This window comes from Agelaius phoeniceus, chromosome 1 (assembly GCF_051311805.1).
Source record: "Agelaius phoeniceus isolate bAgePho1 chromosome 1, bAgePho1.hap1, whole genome shotgun sequence".
Taxonomy (NCBI): domain Eukaryota; kingdom Metazoa; phylum Chordata; class Aves; order Passeriformes; family Icteridae; genus Agelaius; species Agelaius phoeniceus.
In genome coordinates, this window is record NC_135265.1 from 101,365,245 (window position 1) to 101,383,362 (window position 18,118).

General features: G+C 37.6%; 1 protein-coding gene across 2 annotated transcripts in view; it reads right to left on the reverse strand.

Moving 5' to 3' along the window:
* GNAL (G protein subunit alpha L) overlaps positions 1 to 18,118 on the reverse strand; it is a 184,505-nt gene that overhangs the window by 49,272 nt on the left and 117,115 nt on the right. For both annotated transcript variants that reach the window (XM_054649513.2, XM_054649605.2), the window contains exon 5: positions 8,508 to 8,605. In XM_054649513.2, the coding sequence (XP_054505488.1) occupies positions 8,508 to 8,605 (98 nt within the window). The remainder of the gene's footprint in view (positions 1 to 8,507; positions 8,606 to 18,118) is intronic.

An 18,118-nucleotide genomic window follows, 5' to 3' on the forward strand; every position in this document is an offset into this window, starting at 1 on the left:
TCCCACAATGTAACAAACAATTTTAATTAAATCAGAAAGAATACTTTTACAAAAGACACAACTGAAACAATTTCTCTAAAGTCAAATAAACCTTTAAAAAATTCTGGCAGCATCACTGTTGTCTTGTACTAAAATGAACAAAATTAGCTTTAACTTAATTATAAGAAGTAGAGAGATACCCTTGAACTGCTTAGTTTCCCAGATTGATTTGTCTTGAAACTGGGATTACAACCAAACTGATAAATACCATGACTCTATTTTGATTTAGTCTGAGGTGTAAAATTTATTTTTCAAGCATAGATGCTTAGTCTTTAGACTTTTTCAACACAGTATCAACTGTATTTAATTTTCTTATTTCTTAACTTCTGCATTCCACCATCTTTCTTTTTCCAAATCTGTCAGTGCAGCGTTAATTTAGAAAAACACAGCCACCCAAACCCTGGCTTCTTGTAGATCCTAACATAAACAAGGCTGTGTACATCTATTAGTGCAGAGCAGGCTGTGTATGCAGAGTCTGGCCAGTGAGCAGTTTCTTAAGGAAGAAATATGACTCTTGGCCTTTCTTTATCCTGTCATGTGAAACTGACTACTTGAAAAAAAGAAAAACTGACCATCCCTAAGTGAAAAAATGCACGTGGCATTTAAGAAAACTTAAACTTCAAATATGAATAATTTGGCAGTATCCCATATAACCTGCCATTAAATTTTCAATGTTCTTCTTTTTTATGCATTTAACTCACAGTTATTATACAGTTGTTATATTAAATTTATTATGTAAAGATGCATTTCACAGTAGGTTAGGCTTAAAGTAAGAGAATTTAGAGCACACTTTTTCAATAGAGCATAGTAAAAAAAAAATTCCCATAGATAGAACTTAAAATACATTTGTGTTACATAATGATTAATAAGGTGATATATTCTTTAACCAACTAATCTTTGCACACAGAGAACATGCACACACTCAGCAATGAATTGTAAATGAACAGATTGAATTAAATTCTTAGAAATGGAATAAATATAAACGACTCTCAATGTTCCCTGCAATATAATGAAGCTGGCTTTGGTCATAGTTTACTCTTTCTCCCACGCATACACTGGAAGAGTTCTAAACCAAGAACAGCACATAAATAACACCACAATTGTCAGAATGACCCACAACTTCCTTCTGAAATCCACTCATAAATCCTGCATGCAGATTCTAGATAACAATCATCGGCAGTTTTACTTCATTTGGAGACATTTTGAGATGCTGACCCCGAACAATGATTCATAATCAGGATTTCTGGAGTTAAACTGCATCAGCATGTTTACTGTACCCTTTCTTTAACTTGCCAGTAGGAATACACATATTTTTAAGGTTCTCTTTATTGGCAGTTATCTGTACTCTAGATAAAATATAAACCTTCAAGGCAATTTCAAAGTATGCTGATTAACTCTGCTATTTTCCTTTCCTATGTTTTAATAACTACTTCTATGATTTTAATATGCAAAATTCAAACAAAATGTCCCTCAGTGCAGTCCAGTCTTACAGAGAAGCTTTCCCTTCTTGCTGCTCAGTATCCCAGAGTCTGGTCATTTTTGCCAGTCACACTGGCCCACTGTGCTAGCTCACTGATTCAGCCCTGTACCAGCACCTATTCACATCTGTCCTCAATGCTGTGATGCAAAATAAACACAGTCTTTTCTCGTCTAATAATAAATGTAACAGAAGGCTCTTTCTTTGTTATAAAGGATATTGATACTTTAAGAGTGGATATGCTGAGGGTAACACTGAGTATCTTGGTGCTTCAGCAGTCTTTTGCTCAGGCTTGAAAAGCTCCTCAAGTGTTGTATTGCAAAAGCCTGAAGTTTAAGTCTGTAGAAAGGGTATTGGAAAAAAATATCTCCAAATTAAATACAGGATACTAATAGAGAAAACTAAATGCAGACAAGCTCAGGTGATGGACCTGCTTGCAATTCTCCAATTTGCTGAATGGATTACATTTCCAAACGAGGCTGAGTTGCCATGTTACACTAACATGTCCTGCACCTATTATTGCCCCATGTGTGCAGTCAGGAAAAAAAATGAGGAAAAACATTCATCAGTTGTTCAGGAAAAACTGAAAAATTTGATGACTAGGGGAGGAAAGAACTCTTTCCTCGACAGAATAAAGCCAGCTTTGCTGTATTTTTTCGAAGAAAACTAACATTGTCTAATAAAACATCAAAAAGAGTCAAAGTGTACTTTTATGCATCTGTCATGACTCTGCCTGGTCTTTAGATTTTATTACTCCTTTAAATTGAGATTAGGGAATATTTTATGTTTTTCTGCCTTTGACTTTCAACCTTTTTGCTTGTTCTAAAACCGCAGGAAACAGAACCAGTCATACACAGTGAAGCATGTGGGAAAATGTATGGTTTAAATTTATGTTTGAGCAGCCCATCGAGGGCAGCCTAAACAGTTCTCCCGTGGCAATTAGTTAATAAGAAAAAGTATTTGTCACAGCAATTTTAAAAGGTAGAGGAGGTGCTGTGTTTATAAACTACCTTCTATCTCATTTTTATATTTGAAAAGTGCTATAGTCTTCTCTAGGTATGGAAGGCATTTGTGAACCAAAGTGGTTTAAACAGGGGGGTACATGCCTACTTCTGAATGGTATTTTCATACTGCTTCATCCGCCAAACTGAAAATACAAATGCACTTTGGAGGTTTCTCCAGCTACTTCTTATTCCATATCTTTGTACTTCTAAATACTAGGATTATAACATCATGGTTACATTTTGATTACCAAAATTAAGATAGAATTTGTTAATCTAATGTTTTTTTTTTTGTAAGTGAAGGCAAAAAGGGGAACAGCAACAACAACAAAAAAATCACAGCAGCACATGAAATGGTTATTTCATAGAATTCCCAGTGCATATTTTAAGAAACCACAATTCTGCCTCTTGAGAGTGTGGTCTATTAGTTAGTAAACAGTGAAAAATGCAAGCATTACACACTGGAGGATGACTTCTGTCCTATCTGGCAGCCACCTCTGTTTAGAAGACTCATCAGTGAGGCTAAAGTGATTACTCTATAAATATAACCTGTCTCTATTTTTTTTTATTTTATTTTATTACTATTAAACAACAATTTAGTGGCTGGTTAAGTCTTATAGTTTAGATCAAGTAAGTGGAGAAAACTTGTTCATGAATTAACCAAACAAAATTTTCTTCTAACTTCAGCAATGAATTTTTAAGGTTTGAAAGTGATACTGCATGAGAAACTTTAAAAGGAAAAAATGAAGAATAGATGGAAGAAAATAATATTATGGTTTTCTTGTATCACCAGAAAAATTTAGTTATTGAAATCTCATTACATTAAACATTTCATATTAATGCTTTTCTTTTGCTTCTATAAGTAAGAATTATTAGTCCTATATTTACTAAGCACTTACCAAATGTAAAAAGAATCACTGCTTTAAAAAATGTTCTCTAGAAAACAACAGCAACAATAATAACAGTGCTTAGCTTAATTTATCATAAATCTATCCACATTTACTTCACTGCCCCTTATAAAGAAAGAGTATACCAATACACCTGACTGCAATGCCACACTAGACAAAAAAGCAGAGAATGCCAAGGCAGCTTTTCTGACCTCAGCCTATAGGAGGGAACTTACTGATGACTGTGCATGCCAGCAATTAAACCTTATGTCTAGAAGAGTGCAAGGCAAGTCAAAAATATGCTTGGTTTTAAGAAGTGCTGCTGTTGAGAAAAGGATTATCTTTTTTCTCACATCGAGAGTTGAATCTGTGGACAACAACAGAACAGAACAACAGAACAATAGAACCCAACAACCCAAGCGTTGGGGTTTTTTTTTATTATTACTCTACCTAATATAGGATAGACATCTCAGAAATTGGCTGAACCCCCCCCCCCCCCCCAGGACAGAATGACTGGAAAGAAAAAGAAAATATGTGTCTTTTCCATCTGTATCAGCTCAAATATAAAATCAATTTCCTTTGGCCAAGCTCACATCCCTTGTGTTTGCTTTCCTGAGAACTTGTATAATGAAGTTTTATTAGCCCCAATGTTCACACAGAGACCAATTTAGGCCTTCACACTAAGTAGATCAGAAGTGGTCATGGAAATTTTATCAGGGAAAGAAGACTGATAAAATGGGGCAAAGTTGATGGTACTGGTTGAGGGCAGGGTTCCCTTAAATTCTTGGTCTAGTTCCTATTCCAAGGAACTCAGTGAGCCCTTTCGAGCCAGGGCCACTCATGAACACACATGCTGCTATTTGCATGTGAACACAGTGAGACGAAATTCTAGTCTAGAACTTTCTAATAAACCTAAAAGAGTTGTTTTTTTATTTCTAACAACAACAGCTTGAACTTGAGCTGTGTGTGACCTAAAAAGAGAACTGAATGTTTTGCTTTTGTCTTTTTTGTCCCCATCCCAAAGTGCCTAGCTCTGCTGGTCTACTCTTGTGCTCTAGTACTACCACCTTTCCCTGGCAATGTCTGAGCACTGCAAGCATCCCCACACCTTTTCTCTGATCACTGAAAGTAATTTTAGCAAGCCACCTGACAGCTGAGTAGCCAAAACTAAGTTAGCTCAATGCTTGCTTTATGGAAACAACAGATGGACATCACCAGACTGGGGGTGCCTGATATCCCCCCCAAGGATGACTGATGTTCTGAATTGAAATTTTATACCTCTCTGTTGCCACATAAATTAATTGACTTAAATTTACAAAGTTTTTAAAGACATAATCAACTAACTAGCTTTTTTTTTTCATTTTTTAATTGAAGGCCATCATACCTGAACCTTTATTTGTTTTGTTCTGTTCTGCATTTATAGAATTTTTCTTTGTGGTTCCCATCCATGGATACAATAAAATTTGGGTATTTGGTAACCAGTATAAAGAAACTGAAATATTAAAAATGGAACTGTATTAATCATACAGGAAACTACCTTTTAGAAAACTGTCCTAGAATCACAGGAAAATTTTAATTTCTGCCTATTGTTTATATACTAGACAGTTCAATGCCAAAATTTCTCTAGATCACAATCTGAAAGTCCCTCATAGACCTAGAACTTGCTGAATTTAAATTATGTGAAAACAGACAAAAAGCACAGTTTGAATAAAGTTCAAATAAGTTAAAGTTAGATGGGAGATTTATCATCATAAACAGAATAAATTTGCTGAAATCTGTCTAAGTCAAATGGGGACACAACTAAATAAAATCAACTTTTCAAAGTAAGTATCAGTTTTTGAGATTAAACTTGAAATTTACCTTGTAAGAAATATTAAATCAGATGACAAGGAAAACAATAACCTGTCAGTTTTATGATATTAATCTTGAAGAAATATATGAAGATCATTAAGGAAAGAAGATGTTTGATGGCCATGCAATAATACCCCCTCCAAGAATTACATAAATGTCTTTGTAGCTGGTGATAAAGAACAATCCTGATCTTTGCTGACCTCTGGCTTGGCCATAGATTTGTATTTGCTACAAATACCACATGATGCATCAACATGATGTGTGCACTAAATATATTCCTTAACAAAGGAAGAAGTAAGATACATAAAGACTCATGTAAGAATATTAAAATTATTAAAATGATTAAATGAGTGAGAATGAGGGAAAAGCAGACCCACATTCTCACTGCTGTGAAGGAGCAGTATCCTGATAATTTGAAAGGGTACTGAGGATCAAGGAAAATTAACTTTCAGGCATAACATAAATAAAACATTTGCCTCTGTGTCCTTCTACTACCTCTGATTCCAGCAAAATACTTCTCCCACAGCAATAAAGAAAATTAGGTTAAGTTTTAAAAATACAGAAGCCCTGTACTGTAGCCAAATTAAACTATTCCAAAATACCCTGTATTTGCAACTCATTTAATAGTCAGCAAGTTTGGTCGCTGACATTATAATTTGCTAATAATGCTTTTCAGTATTCTTAAGCCAGCCACCCAACTTATAGTCCAAGGATATTTATAACTCATGCTGGGATTTTTTAGGTTTGGCTTTGTGTTTTTTTAAGCTGAGAAGTGGTGACCTACTGATAATGTTCTTCCTTCACTACTAAACAGAAGATTAGGATTTAGCTGATGGTATGGCACGTTTTCTCCTAAAGCCAGAGTAATGGAAATACTGCAGATGTTTCAAAGTCCCACAGTAAGCATGTGTACCAGCATTACACTCCTTCCCTTTTCCCCTTCACTAGTGAAAAATGACCATGGACAGGTTCTGAGAGAAATGCCACACGCTCCTGCTGAGCTAGAACACAGCACCCTCTCCCTCTGTATTTCCTAAGTGGATGAAAGAACTGGTGTGTAGGTATCAGAACTGGATTTCCAACCTCTGCTCACAGGCTCTCAGTTATGAGGAGGATGTGACCCCACCACCCTGACACATGTCCATCCACTGCTAGCACAGAAATGTTCTTCTGGGGGGAGGGGCAGATAAATGTTGGGTGAATTTTTAGCTTTTTTCTATCAAGACTATACTTCAGTGTTTGAAATCATCAATACCTGTGAGAAAAAGGCTGTTTGATCAGATCACTGACACAGCTGTACCTGAATTTCAAGTTTCTGCTCTAAGACTGAAGGTGTATAAACAAGGATAAGTCACTCAGCTGTTATATTTTCAGGTAGATAATGACATGAAAAGCACATATACACTCAAGGAATATTTAAATATCAAACGATACTTCATAAAGGGTCTTGAAGGTGAAGAATTCTGCAAATGCACTCACTACTATAACAAATAATCTTAGAATAAAGGAAAAGCAAGCCAGTTAGAAGTTATGGAGGGAAGAAACAGAAAAAAACCCTATTAAACTTGCTTTAACCTTTTAGAGAAAAAAGGTAGTAGGATTTAGTTTTCTACTCCAAGACAGTGGACTTAATTCTAGATCCCATTTATTTTCCTCACTTGTGTTTTGGTTTTGGACACAACATGAGACACAACATTCTTCCTGTCAGAACCTGTAGACAGGCATCATTTTTTTAAAGGAAAAACACACCACCATTAACACTATAATTTGGTGTATTCCTGATTTTGTGTGGCCCTTTCAGCACCATTTTTCAAGGAGGATTGTGAGACCTTTACTGATCTTTGAAGTAGGGTTCACATTCATGTATTTTAAATATGTACTGTTTTCTTGGTCTGATGTTTTAGTGTGTGAATAGATATGATAAACAGTCAGTCTGCACTTTTCAGCAAGCACACTCTGATCTGTACTATGGTGAGTGAGGGCAGAGAGGAAACCCACTGATTACAACCTAGGACAGCTGTCTCTCTGTGTACAACCACTGCTTTAATTTCCAGCTACTCTGGACTGTGAGCAAATGCCCAGGTTTTGGTAAATGCACCAAGGTCAAATGAGTTCCTTCATACACAAATCTAATTTTTCCTCACTTCCATGTGCTGATGAATCATTTTTTTCCCAAAAATGGTCTGGAAAGAGGGAAAACAAACTCACAAAATTCCCCACTGTGGCAGAAGCACGACAAGTTCTTTAGTGACATGGACCTATTCCTCTGCTTCAGGCTTAGCACCAAGAGCAGAGAGGAGGGAAAAGCAAAACACTGCGTGCAAGAACAGACTTGTGGCATTGCTGCTGACCATCTTGCCAATTAGATAAATTGTAACCCTCTGGAGTGTGTTCTCTGGAAACCCTAAATCCCATAGAACTGCATGAGTATGTGTTCTGGCAATAGCAGTTCACATGAAATGTGTATTTTCCATGGAAATCTACCTCAGACCTGTGTTGCTATCAGGGACAGCTGAGTTTGTAGCGCTTGTAATGTTAACAGACTATTTTTTGATTAATAGGTTTTCCTCACTGTACTATGTATTTATGATTTGCACCTCCACAATCTACTACACTTCTCAGAACATTTCTGACCAGATTGAATCTGTTTACACATTTTGACTCTTTTACATAACTGAATCTGTTTGAAGATTTTGACTGTGTTACATATAGGCGTACCACTTCACGTTGAAGGACAGAATACCAAATGTACCACTGTCTTTAATTAAATACTGCTTATAATTTTTTCCACCTAGAAAATGTATTAGTAATGCAGGTATGCATTTGGTTATGTAAATGTCTCAGAAATTTTTATGGAATGTGAAAAGACAGAGCAATTTCAGCACTGTCTAGGTATCAGAATTTTAAACAAAGGATTCTCGTTAGATTGACTCAACATTTTTCCAACTTAATAGTTTCAACTGAAATGATTTTATGTAAATCAATTTTGAGTGGAATAAAGATACTTAAAGTTATTTGATTTTTTTTATACTTTTCCTTATTAGATGTGAAATATTTGAGACATAATATTTAGTTGTATAATAATGGCAAACTAGGATGATAAATTAATTTTGCTATGCATGCTCCACCTATACAGAGAATGGAAATGTTAATTCCTACATTGCAAAACTCCTGAATCTCACTGGTATATTTTCCAACTTGTTATAGATGATTACATTCTTGGCTATAAATTTCATAAAAAGAAATACTTACTACTGTGCACAGTCAATCAGCTGATATTCGTTCGACCTCTCAAAGCACGCCTTTACACCTTCATCATCCCAGAGCTTTTTCGCATGTTCAAAGAACTCCTGAAAATTGGAAATGCAACAAATCAGAGAACATTTCTCAATTTTTTCAAACCTCAATCTGCGCTGTTCCTTCCCCCAGCCTTCATGCTTTATGCTTTGCAAAATGATAGATTATACACTTACAGAAGAAAAGCTATAAGCATTTATTAGCAAAATTGCAATAAAATATACAAAACATATGGCTGCTGAGAGTTTCCAGCACATGATATATAATGAAGACTGTCTTCAAAATTCATGCCAGTCCATATATAAAATTTACTGTAAGTACAGAAGTTACCTAGAAGAATGTTCACTTCATTTTTAACTGAATTTATGCTTCTGTCATAGAAAGGACATAAAAGTGATGCAAAAAGCCGCTCAGCTTATAAACATTAGCTTTCCAGAGAAAGAACCCGTCTGTAACTTTAAAAAGATTGTGCAACTTTTCCTGAAAAACACAACTTTCCACTAGTTGGTGTTTTCTCATGCAATATACTAACTTGATTGCAAGACTTTCAGAGTCTTTGCTCAACACTGCATCCTCCAAAGAGCTGCCTGGCACAATGTGCTTTTCCTAGCAGCTATCCCAGGCTACCCAATCCAGAAATGTCTGCCAGCAAGCTTAATCCAGAATTATTTGAAAGAGGAACCAAAGCCATTCTTGGTGCCTGTGAAGCCACAGCAACACATGGGCAGAGAGGTAGGTCCAACCCTGCCTGCTGGCTCCTTCTTTTCTCCAGCCCCAGCTCTAGAGACTCAAGGATCCAGCTTGTTTTAAAGCTGGGAGTCCATTTTATGTTTTATCATTACTGGTAAATGACACTGTAACAGAGTTTTTCCTGCTACATCATTCTAAATTCAAATGAAGGATGTTTAGATGAATTAGTATTTCCTTTATTATATGGCTCTTTCCTCCCTTGAACAAAATTGTTAAAGCAATATGTCAACTCAAACACAGAAGTTGTTTTCTTAACACCTCAACACTGCTAATAAATCAGCGGAGTCCTTTGGTTAGTCACAAATTTGTGAAACCTAACAAATTGCTTTTCCACAGTTCAATTTGGCTCTGTGTAAAATGGGTGTAATACCACTATTCACTTCATGATCCTGTCAAAATTTTGCATAAACATCTAAATTCTGAAAGTTTTCTGAAATTGCTTGCCAGTCTCTCCCCACATCTTTTCAGGATGTAAAGCCTTTTGTCTTTTTTTTCTCCAATTATACCATGCACAATGTAGAGAGAGAGAAAATTCCATTCTTTAAGAAGTTTTGAAAATGTTAGAGAAAAGAAGATATTAAAGGAGAAACCTATGAGAAACCTTTGCAGAAAGTCTTGGATGAAGAGAGGAAGCAACACCATATATAGACAGATGCTTATACTGCCCTTGAAATTTATTTCTTCACTTGGCGAGGACATGTTTATTTAATCTTTGTTATTTTAATTACTTATATAATTATTGTTTTAAACACCTTTTGATCCACCTTTTGAAGTGATGCTACAGCTATTATAAACTCTCTGTTCCTACAGCAGGAAAAAAGCAAAAACAAGCTGAAGAAAGGACAAGATACCAAACTAAAGTAGAAAGATAAAGCAAACACACATAACAGAGAGAATGACTGCAAGAAAAAGAAAGAACTGGAAAAGTCAAAATGATAAATACCAGAAACCATGGAACATTCCTCAAATATGAAGCTTATTCTTGATTGATACCTGAGGCATCAGCTGAATGCCTCTTACTGCCTTGCTGGCACTTTGGCCAAAGAAAAGCACTGCCTTCTCAGTGGATGGAGTGAACTGTGGTTAAGTGTCAGGTCCTGAGGCAGAAGGAGCCAGCTCTGCATCCCCTCAGATGGGAGCAGTGTCCAACTCAGCCCTTCCTCCCACAGGAACTCGCTGCTACAGGTGTGGGGTCTGAGCACAGTGTGGCTGCCTTCCCCTCCTCCTCATCCGGGAGTGGGAATTCCCACTCACCCCAAAAACCATCTCTAAGGGGAATAAACATGTAAAAACCATTCCCATTCAGCCCCACAGAGCCTACAGGAAGGGGAAGGGATGAGGAGGAGGTGACTGTAAAGGTATCCTTTTCTGAAGGGTGGCATGGATTAAAAGATCAGCTGAAAATATAACTAATGAAGTAAATAAGCAAACAAATAAATAAAGTTGCACAGCTATAGTAGTTCCTCACTACTGCCTTTACATCCTCTGTATGAGCTTTATTTACTCTTAAAAATCTCTTCTGAAATAGAGGCAATCATTTCAGCTCAGCTTCTTGAGACCCTACAAATATATTGTAAATACAGGGTTTCCATATCGTATGCTTCAAATATTTCCACCTGACCATTACCATCTCAAAGCAGTCTATTTAAAATGATTTCCAGACTTCTAGTCCTAAGCAAATCATATAAAACAGAGCAAATATACTTCCCTCATTAAAATGTACCAATCTACTGCAGAGGAGTACACTTGATTGCAAATTGCCTCCCACACAGCTAGCTACTCGATCCTTCCTTCCCAGGTGACTAAAGCCTTCCAGAAAAATCCTGTTTCATTTCAAGGTGCCAAGTACCATGATCCAACTTTCACACTTGTTTTTAACCCTTCTCTTGTCTGCTCTAAGTTCCTCAGTACTTTTTCTGCTCATCTGCATAAGGCCCCCCCATTGCAAGCACAGAGGAGGATTCTGCACATGGCAAACAGGTCTGGATGCCAGCCCCCTCTCCATCACAGGACAACATTCACACAGCAGTTACCAGGTCAGCTTCAACCCCTGCAATCAAGCCCCTTTTGCCTGACCAGCCTTCCAACAATCACTCCCCTCCCCTCAATCCTTACTACTCATTCCTATGAATCCCAATGCTTGTTACTCCTTACTCCTTCCTCCTTCCTCCCACCACGGCCACGTTGTGGCCACCTCAGTGGCAAGCAGGCCCTGGTGTGGCCTTTGGGCTCTGCCTGCCCTGCAGCACCTCCCCTGGGGCTGCACTATCCTTGGGGTGGCAGCCACAGTTGGCAATTCCTGTCATGAGGAAGAGCCAGGATAATTCAGAGAACAGAGAATTCCGCTTTGCTCCAGCTGCTAAGGGGAGACGGACTAAAACATTATAAAATGTTACCTTAGGTCAGGAAAAGACAAATCAAGTGTTTAAGAACAGGCTGTGACTGTAGTAGCTTACATTCTGAATTGGTCAAACTAAGACTTTCTTAAAGGTGTGACTCCTGGAAAGTGGCTTTTCAGTTCTTAGAAGTCACAAGCCAGGTCCTTTGAGAAACCTTGACTGGGACAGAATAAAACAGGGAGATGGTAAATCACTCTGGTAATCTGATGCACTGTGTTTGCAAGCACATGCAGCTGACTTCTATCAGATCAAAGCCACCAAAATCTACCAAAAATATTTAGCATACTGAAGAGAACCAGGAAATAATGTACTCTGCTTGAAAGCAGAAAACCATCTATGTCATGATCAAACAGAATAGTTGCTTCAGCCAAACTCTTCCTTAGGGATGGAGGCATACAAAAAATTGCACCTATTAAGATACATAAAAAATAAAGCAATCAATATATTTTAAATTTAGTATTTAAATTGGAGTATTAAAGAAGTAAATGATAATGCTTTAGATCTCATGAGTTAGAGGTGCCATGAATTGCAGGTACTTTTTACATTGCACACATTAATTTACACCATTTATCTAAGAATTTATAGCAATTACTAGACCATACAAAACCTTGGTGTGATATTTGGATGTCATCAAAATGAAGATGTGACACACAACACCTCAAATATTTATTAATATAAAACTATTTGGAAATTTTCCACTCTTCTTGAGACAATCCAAAACCTCAAACCTGCATTCCTGAATCTCCTTCTCACTAGCAGATACATTTTGCTATAAATAATCATACATCATCCAAAAATCATGAAGAGCCAAAAGCAGGTTAAAAACACCCTGAGCTGATACTACTGATCTAAACAATAGGCTATTTTTACTGTGTTTTAAAAGGTCTTGTGAAAATATTTTTACTCACCTAATTCAGGGAAAAATTTCCTGATTCAATGTATTCCCATACATAGCATTCCAAGAAAACAATTCTGGTAACAAATGCAATGTAATACAGCTAAACCTCAGGGCACTGTTTTTCAGCTTTGTGTTACTAGAAGTTACAGCCTGGTCTAGAAATTCAATTTCCCTTATTTTGGAAATAAACTTATTTATTGATAGGTTACCTTAGAAACCTCCTTCCCTTTATAACTCCTACAAAAAAAAATCAAGTAGCTAAGAAATGGACTTAGCTCACTTTTCAGATACCTAAATTTGGAATAAATACTATTGATGATTAAACAATTATGTATCTTCATGTATTTCGGAAAAAAGAAGCTTTCATCTAACTGCTTTACAAACCACAAAAGTTCATGTTAGGTCAGGAATACAATTTTTATTCTACTAAGATTCTTTCTGCCTTTCTTCCGGATGGAGCATACATTTAGTAGCTATCCTGATGTCACCTTCAGTCTCCAGAAAGTGGAATGTAGAAGGCTCCATCCAGAGCCTTATTTTCTACTTCTGTTAATATATTGTAAACATGGAAACAACTGCTTACATCAATGTGAAATCAATCTCCCTCAAGCCAAAATTTATGCTCTTATTCTCTTAAGCTTCAGGACTGTCAGGACTGTAAGACAATTTCTCATCTAAAACACAGATTAAACCTGTCTGATTACCTGACAACCACTTAAAGAAGTGGCAAACGTTACACATTTTCATAGTTCTGCCATTGTGGGTGTGAAATGAAGTCATCACTTCTATTCTGAATTTCAGTTACTACTTCTTCTCTCAAGTACTTAATCAAACAAAAAAGTAAATCACACAATGCCTTAAAAATCCCCACCTAACACCTCCCAACTCCCAACAACAACTGCCATGCAAGATGATCCAGAGAATTAATTCACACAGGAAAGGAGGTATGTGCCTCCCTACTGAGCAAGGTACTTGTACCTCCCAATGCATAGTGCAGGGCTTATGTATATATATATATGTGTGTACATATAGGCAGTCTCAGTCTCCCATCTATGGAACCATGGAAACATTTTGTGGAATAAAAGAGTGACAACTGATGGGGAAAATTGTAATATCATAAGGATGACATCCAGTGGAGTCAAATGAAGGGTGTAGAGGCAAACTACCAGCAGGGCTTTCTAAATGTGGCATGTTTGACTCTGCAACTCAAACAATAACCTTCAAAGCATCCTTTTCTGTACCAAATCTGAGGACAAAACAGAACTGGATCCATCAGCCTGCAGCCCAAGTCCCGAAGCATGACAGCAGACAGCAGGATGCTGTGCTGGTACAGCAGAGGACAGACAGCAACACTGTATGGAGAGGTGACTGGGAGGAAGAACTCTAACCTAGCACTTTCATCTCCTCCCACAGAGCTGTGAGTGGTGCCCAGGGGATGATCAGAGTGACTGCATCGTGGGTGATGGGAAGCTCAGCTGAGCTCCCCCTCATGCTCCAGAAAACTTCACAGCTCCTGGGGCTGTGCTGCCGCCCTGGCACACGCCACAAATCTGATCGGTGTTTCAATATTCTGTTGGGTTTTGCAGCACAGGCCTTGTAAAGTAACAGAAGAATGGCAATTAAAAAGTTTATATTTGAGCCAAGTAAACACCTGGAATTTAATATTATGAAGCAAAAACTACTTTTGTCAATCCCCAATTCTTTTGCAAGCTTCTAGACTCTACTCACTGTAGACAGTCTCCATTTTGAGAGCCTGACTTTAAACTTGAATCCTAACCCAGCATTTAACTGAGGTGGCTGTAAACTGATGTTCCAAGAAACCCACAAGAGACAGTGAGTGACAATCTGCCCCAGTGACTCCAATTATTACTGGTTTGCTTGTACCAAGTGTAGCAACTAATTTTCTATTAAAATTGCTCTTCATCCCCAAACATCTACTGCGTGCAAATGCAAGCTGTGTCAACAAAAAAAAAAATTAAATGGATTTAATGATTGGGTGAAGTACAAGGTAAGGCACCCAAGAGAGAAGGAAGCCTGCTCAGCTACCTCTTCCACAAACAAGCACAGCCTCTTGATAATCAGCCTCTTGTTTACGAGTTAAAACTGTCCCTTATGGCTCAGTCAACTCTCCTTAGTCCTTTATGAAATGTTCTGCCTAACAAGGGAGTTGTTTTGCTGTAGGTATACAAATGCAGCTGCTCAAACTCCTAATGCCTGCAATGAAGACAGGCAAACAGTTACAATGTAAAAACAAAAGCAGAATACATTACTTGAATTTCCCCAACAGCAGCATTGTCAAAACCTTCATTAGCACCAAAGCAATAGCACAAGAAACACTGCAATGACGATGTAGGGAGGGGTGGCCAACTGGCACACAAGGACCATGCTCTACAGTAGGGTTCAGATGTTTCTAAAGAACCAGCACTTACAGTAGATTAATTATACAGAAACCTTTAGGAAAAGTACAACCTCCACCCCCTGCAAAGTATTTTCTGTTGTAATTTGTGGGTGTGCAATAATCAATGCAATTACTCTGCTAGTTAGTGACTCATTCTGATAGGCACAGCAGCAGTTTGGCCTCTAACCCTCCTCCAAAACCTAACTTCAGATCTGTCTAAGAGAATTACAGAATAATACATCCAGATCTACCTCTATTCATTTTCATTTGACTTATTTTGCCTTTTTTTAAGGCCAGATGCAACAGTCTTCAAGCATGATCAATCTGCACTAAGCATAACCTGAGCTCATTAGAGCTGAACATGGGAGGATGGGAAATACCACCTTCACAAAACACAACTTGTGTTGGGGCATCTCATATTCCAAGAAAACAAAACTAGTATGTTATTAACTCCTAGGAGAATCTTATCTGACTTGCAAGTATAAGGAAAGAAGCTGGGGCAACAAACAGCATTTATAAATGTATAAAAGCACATAGCCACCACCTGCCCCTATGTAACACCACTAGACAAAATGCATCAGTTGTGGAGCTCGCTGACAGTGTTCACAAACCACGAGTGCGACCAGCACAGATATATTCTACATCCCTTTCTTGAACTATTTCTGTGACTTCACTTTTAAGCTCTTACTCTACACTAAATTTCCAAGAAGTGTGTGCAGTTGAGGGATCAGCCTGATCGCCCTAGCAGTTCTATTTCTGCCTGCTGGAAACATGTTCCATCTGCCATCCTATTTTACAGAAATCAACAAGTTCAACTTTCATAGATCACAAAACTCATCTGCAAGGTCTGAGAAATATATTAATATGTGCCTCAAACTTCTATCTGTCAAGCCCTAAAAAAAGGTCCAAAAGGTCTTTAGATCATACTAGCAAAAATAATAACATAATTTTGTGCTTTTGTAATATTTTGAGGCCAGCACTGTGGTTTAGATAGGCTTTGCAAATAAGAATACATTATAAGTCAGAGAACAGTTCCACATTTTTCCCTTCACTATCTGTTAAATAGTGGAACTTTTTTTCTGAGCTAGATAACAAAGCTTTTATCATACTAAAACCAAAAACCTCTGATTCAGTCTTCTAGTTTCCATTTTAACTGTGTACTTCAAGTTTCAGTCTGTTCAAATCCTTGAACATTGCTGCCTACCTGCTATTTTAAGGGGCCACCAAGCTCTCAACTAAGAAAAGGAGGAGAGATAATTTAAGCAAATTACTTAGTGTATATAGTGCCTAAAAATGTGTTGAGGATGGAAAGCTCACACCCATTCTTTTCCTTGAAATCATGGTGGCTTTGGAGAGTCAGGACCTCTCCCTGAATGTACATAAAAGCTCTTAATTAAAAAGGAAACAACCACCTCTCAAAATATTTGTGAAAGTAATTAAAGGTGCATTACACAATCCTACAACATTGCTGTCCCTTGTATTTCTGAAGTACTTGTGGAAAGAAAAATATAGGAACTGTTAAAATTCCCCCAAGCAGAATTTTTTTGTGGACAACAGATGATAACAAAGCATGAAATTAATCTGTAAGTGCTGAACAAGATGTAAAAAGAATGAAAAATATGTAATGACTTGACAAAAAATGGGAGCAGGTGATTTATCCTCGTTATCAAAATGCTGCTTACACAGTTGTCTTTTGTAGAGCACTGAGCCTTGAAACTGGAAAAATTACTGAAAATCACATAATCTGTATGTCACCTGTACTGGGAGAGGTTTGCTTGTTGTTTATTTATTGAAAGCAATAATGGCACCATGCAAGTGTACAGATTCTGTATGCAAAAATTTGTTTCTTAAACTGACTAGGTAAGACTGAACAGAACAGAGTCCATGTGGAATAAAGGATGGCAAACCAGCCCACAGCACTTTTGTTACTGCTTCTAGTTCTGCAATCATTGAACTCCTGGGCCTTTGCAGTGAACACCACATTCAATTTTAAGTCAATATAACATCCAGTCAGTGAGTATGTACAACTCACTCTGCAATCCTTGATGAAGGGAATGTAATGGAATTGAGAAGTGCTGCTGCTAGATGTTTATTATAAAATAGTAAACTTGAGGCATTTCATGGCAGGAAATATTACCGAGATTTTTATTTTCAAAACATTGGCCAAAACCAATAACTTACATGCTGTAACATGTCAAAATTGGATCTGAATCCTCCTGATTATAAATCTCAAGTAGCCTTGTATTAGATCACATTTTGTATTAGCTGTATAGTAAGGTAATTTTCTATTCTATGCCACAATATATTTGGGCACAAATCAGTACAAAAAATTGGATACCCTCCAGTGGATTGTTATTTCACTGAGCAGTGAAAATCATGAAGTTAATTCTCACCCGCTGCTTTGAAGAGATAACTCTAAATGTAGATTAAATGTAACTTTGTCACCTTTTGACACTGAGAACCTGACCCCCATGCGAGTTGCTGCTGCATGCTTTCAGCCCCTCCTACAAGTCTGCCTCTGTTGTTACTCAGAGGGTGAGGACTCCCCCAAAGAAGTCAAACCAGTGGAGTACAACGCTGAGGGGAGGCAGCTCTTCCCTGCTCCCAGGCAGTTCTCCTGCCCTGCCCATAGGGAACCCCTGCTGCTTCTGTAAATACAGTTTCAGAGTGAAGACAAGCATCCAGCGAGCTGTACAAACACAGGACTGCAGCCTGTGATTCTTCAGAGTAAGAAAAGTTTCTGCTACTCCCAGCTTCAACTGTTTTCCTTAAACCAGTTTTGAAGGTCATATATCAAGGAACTATTTCATGCTCTAATATGCACTTTATTATTTGTAAGTGATTTCCTACCAGACAAGTGGTTTGCAAGGACAGGGAACTCTCATTTCCTTTTATAGATTTGATTCGGAAATAAATGCTGGCAACATCACGTGACAAATGGGCAGCATCTACAACTTGAGCAACTCTCATAATTGGATCAGAAGTAATGGAAAAGCCAGTCCGCTGCTGCCAGATCTATTTAGTGTCCTGTTCCACTGCCCAAGTTTTATCTAAATTCTGCAGCATTATCTCTCTTCTTTTGACACTTCTTCCTGTCCTTATCCATGAGCAAAACCACACT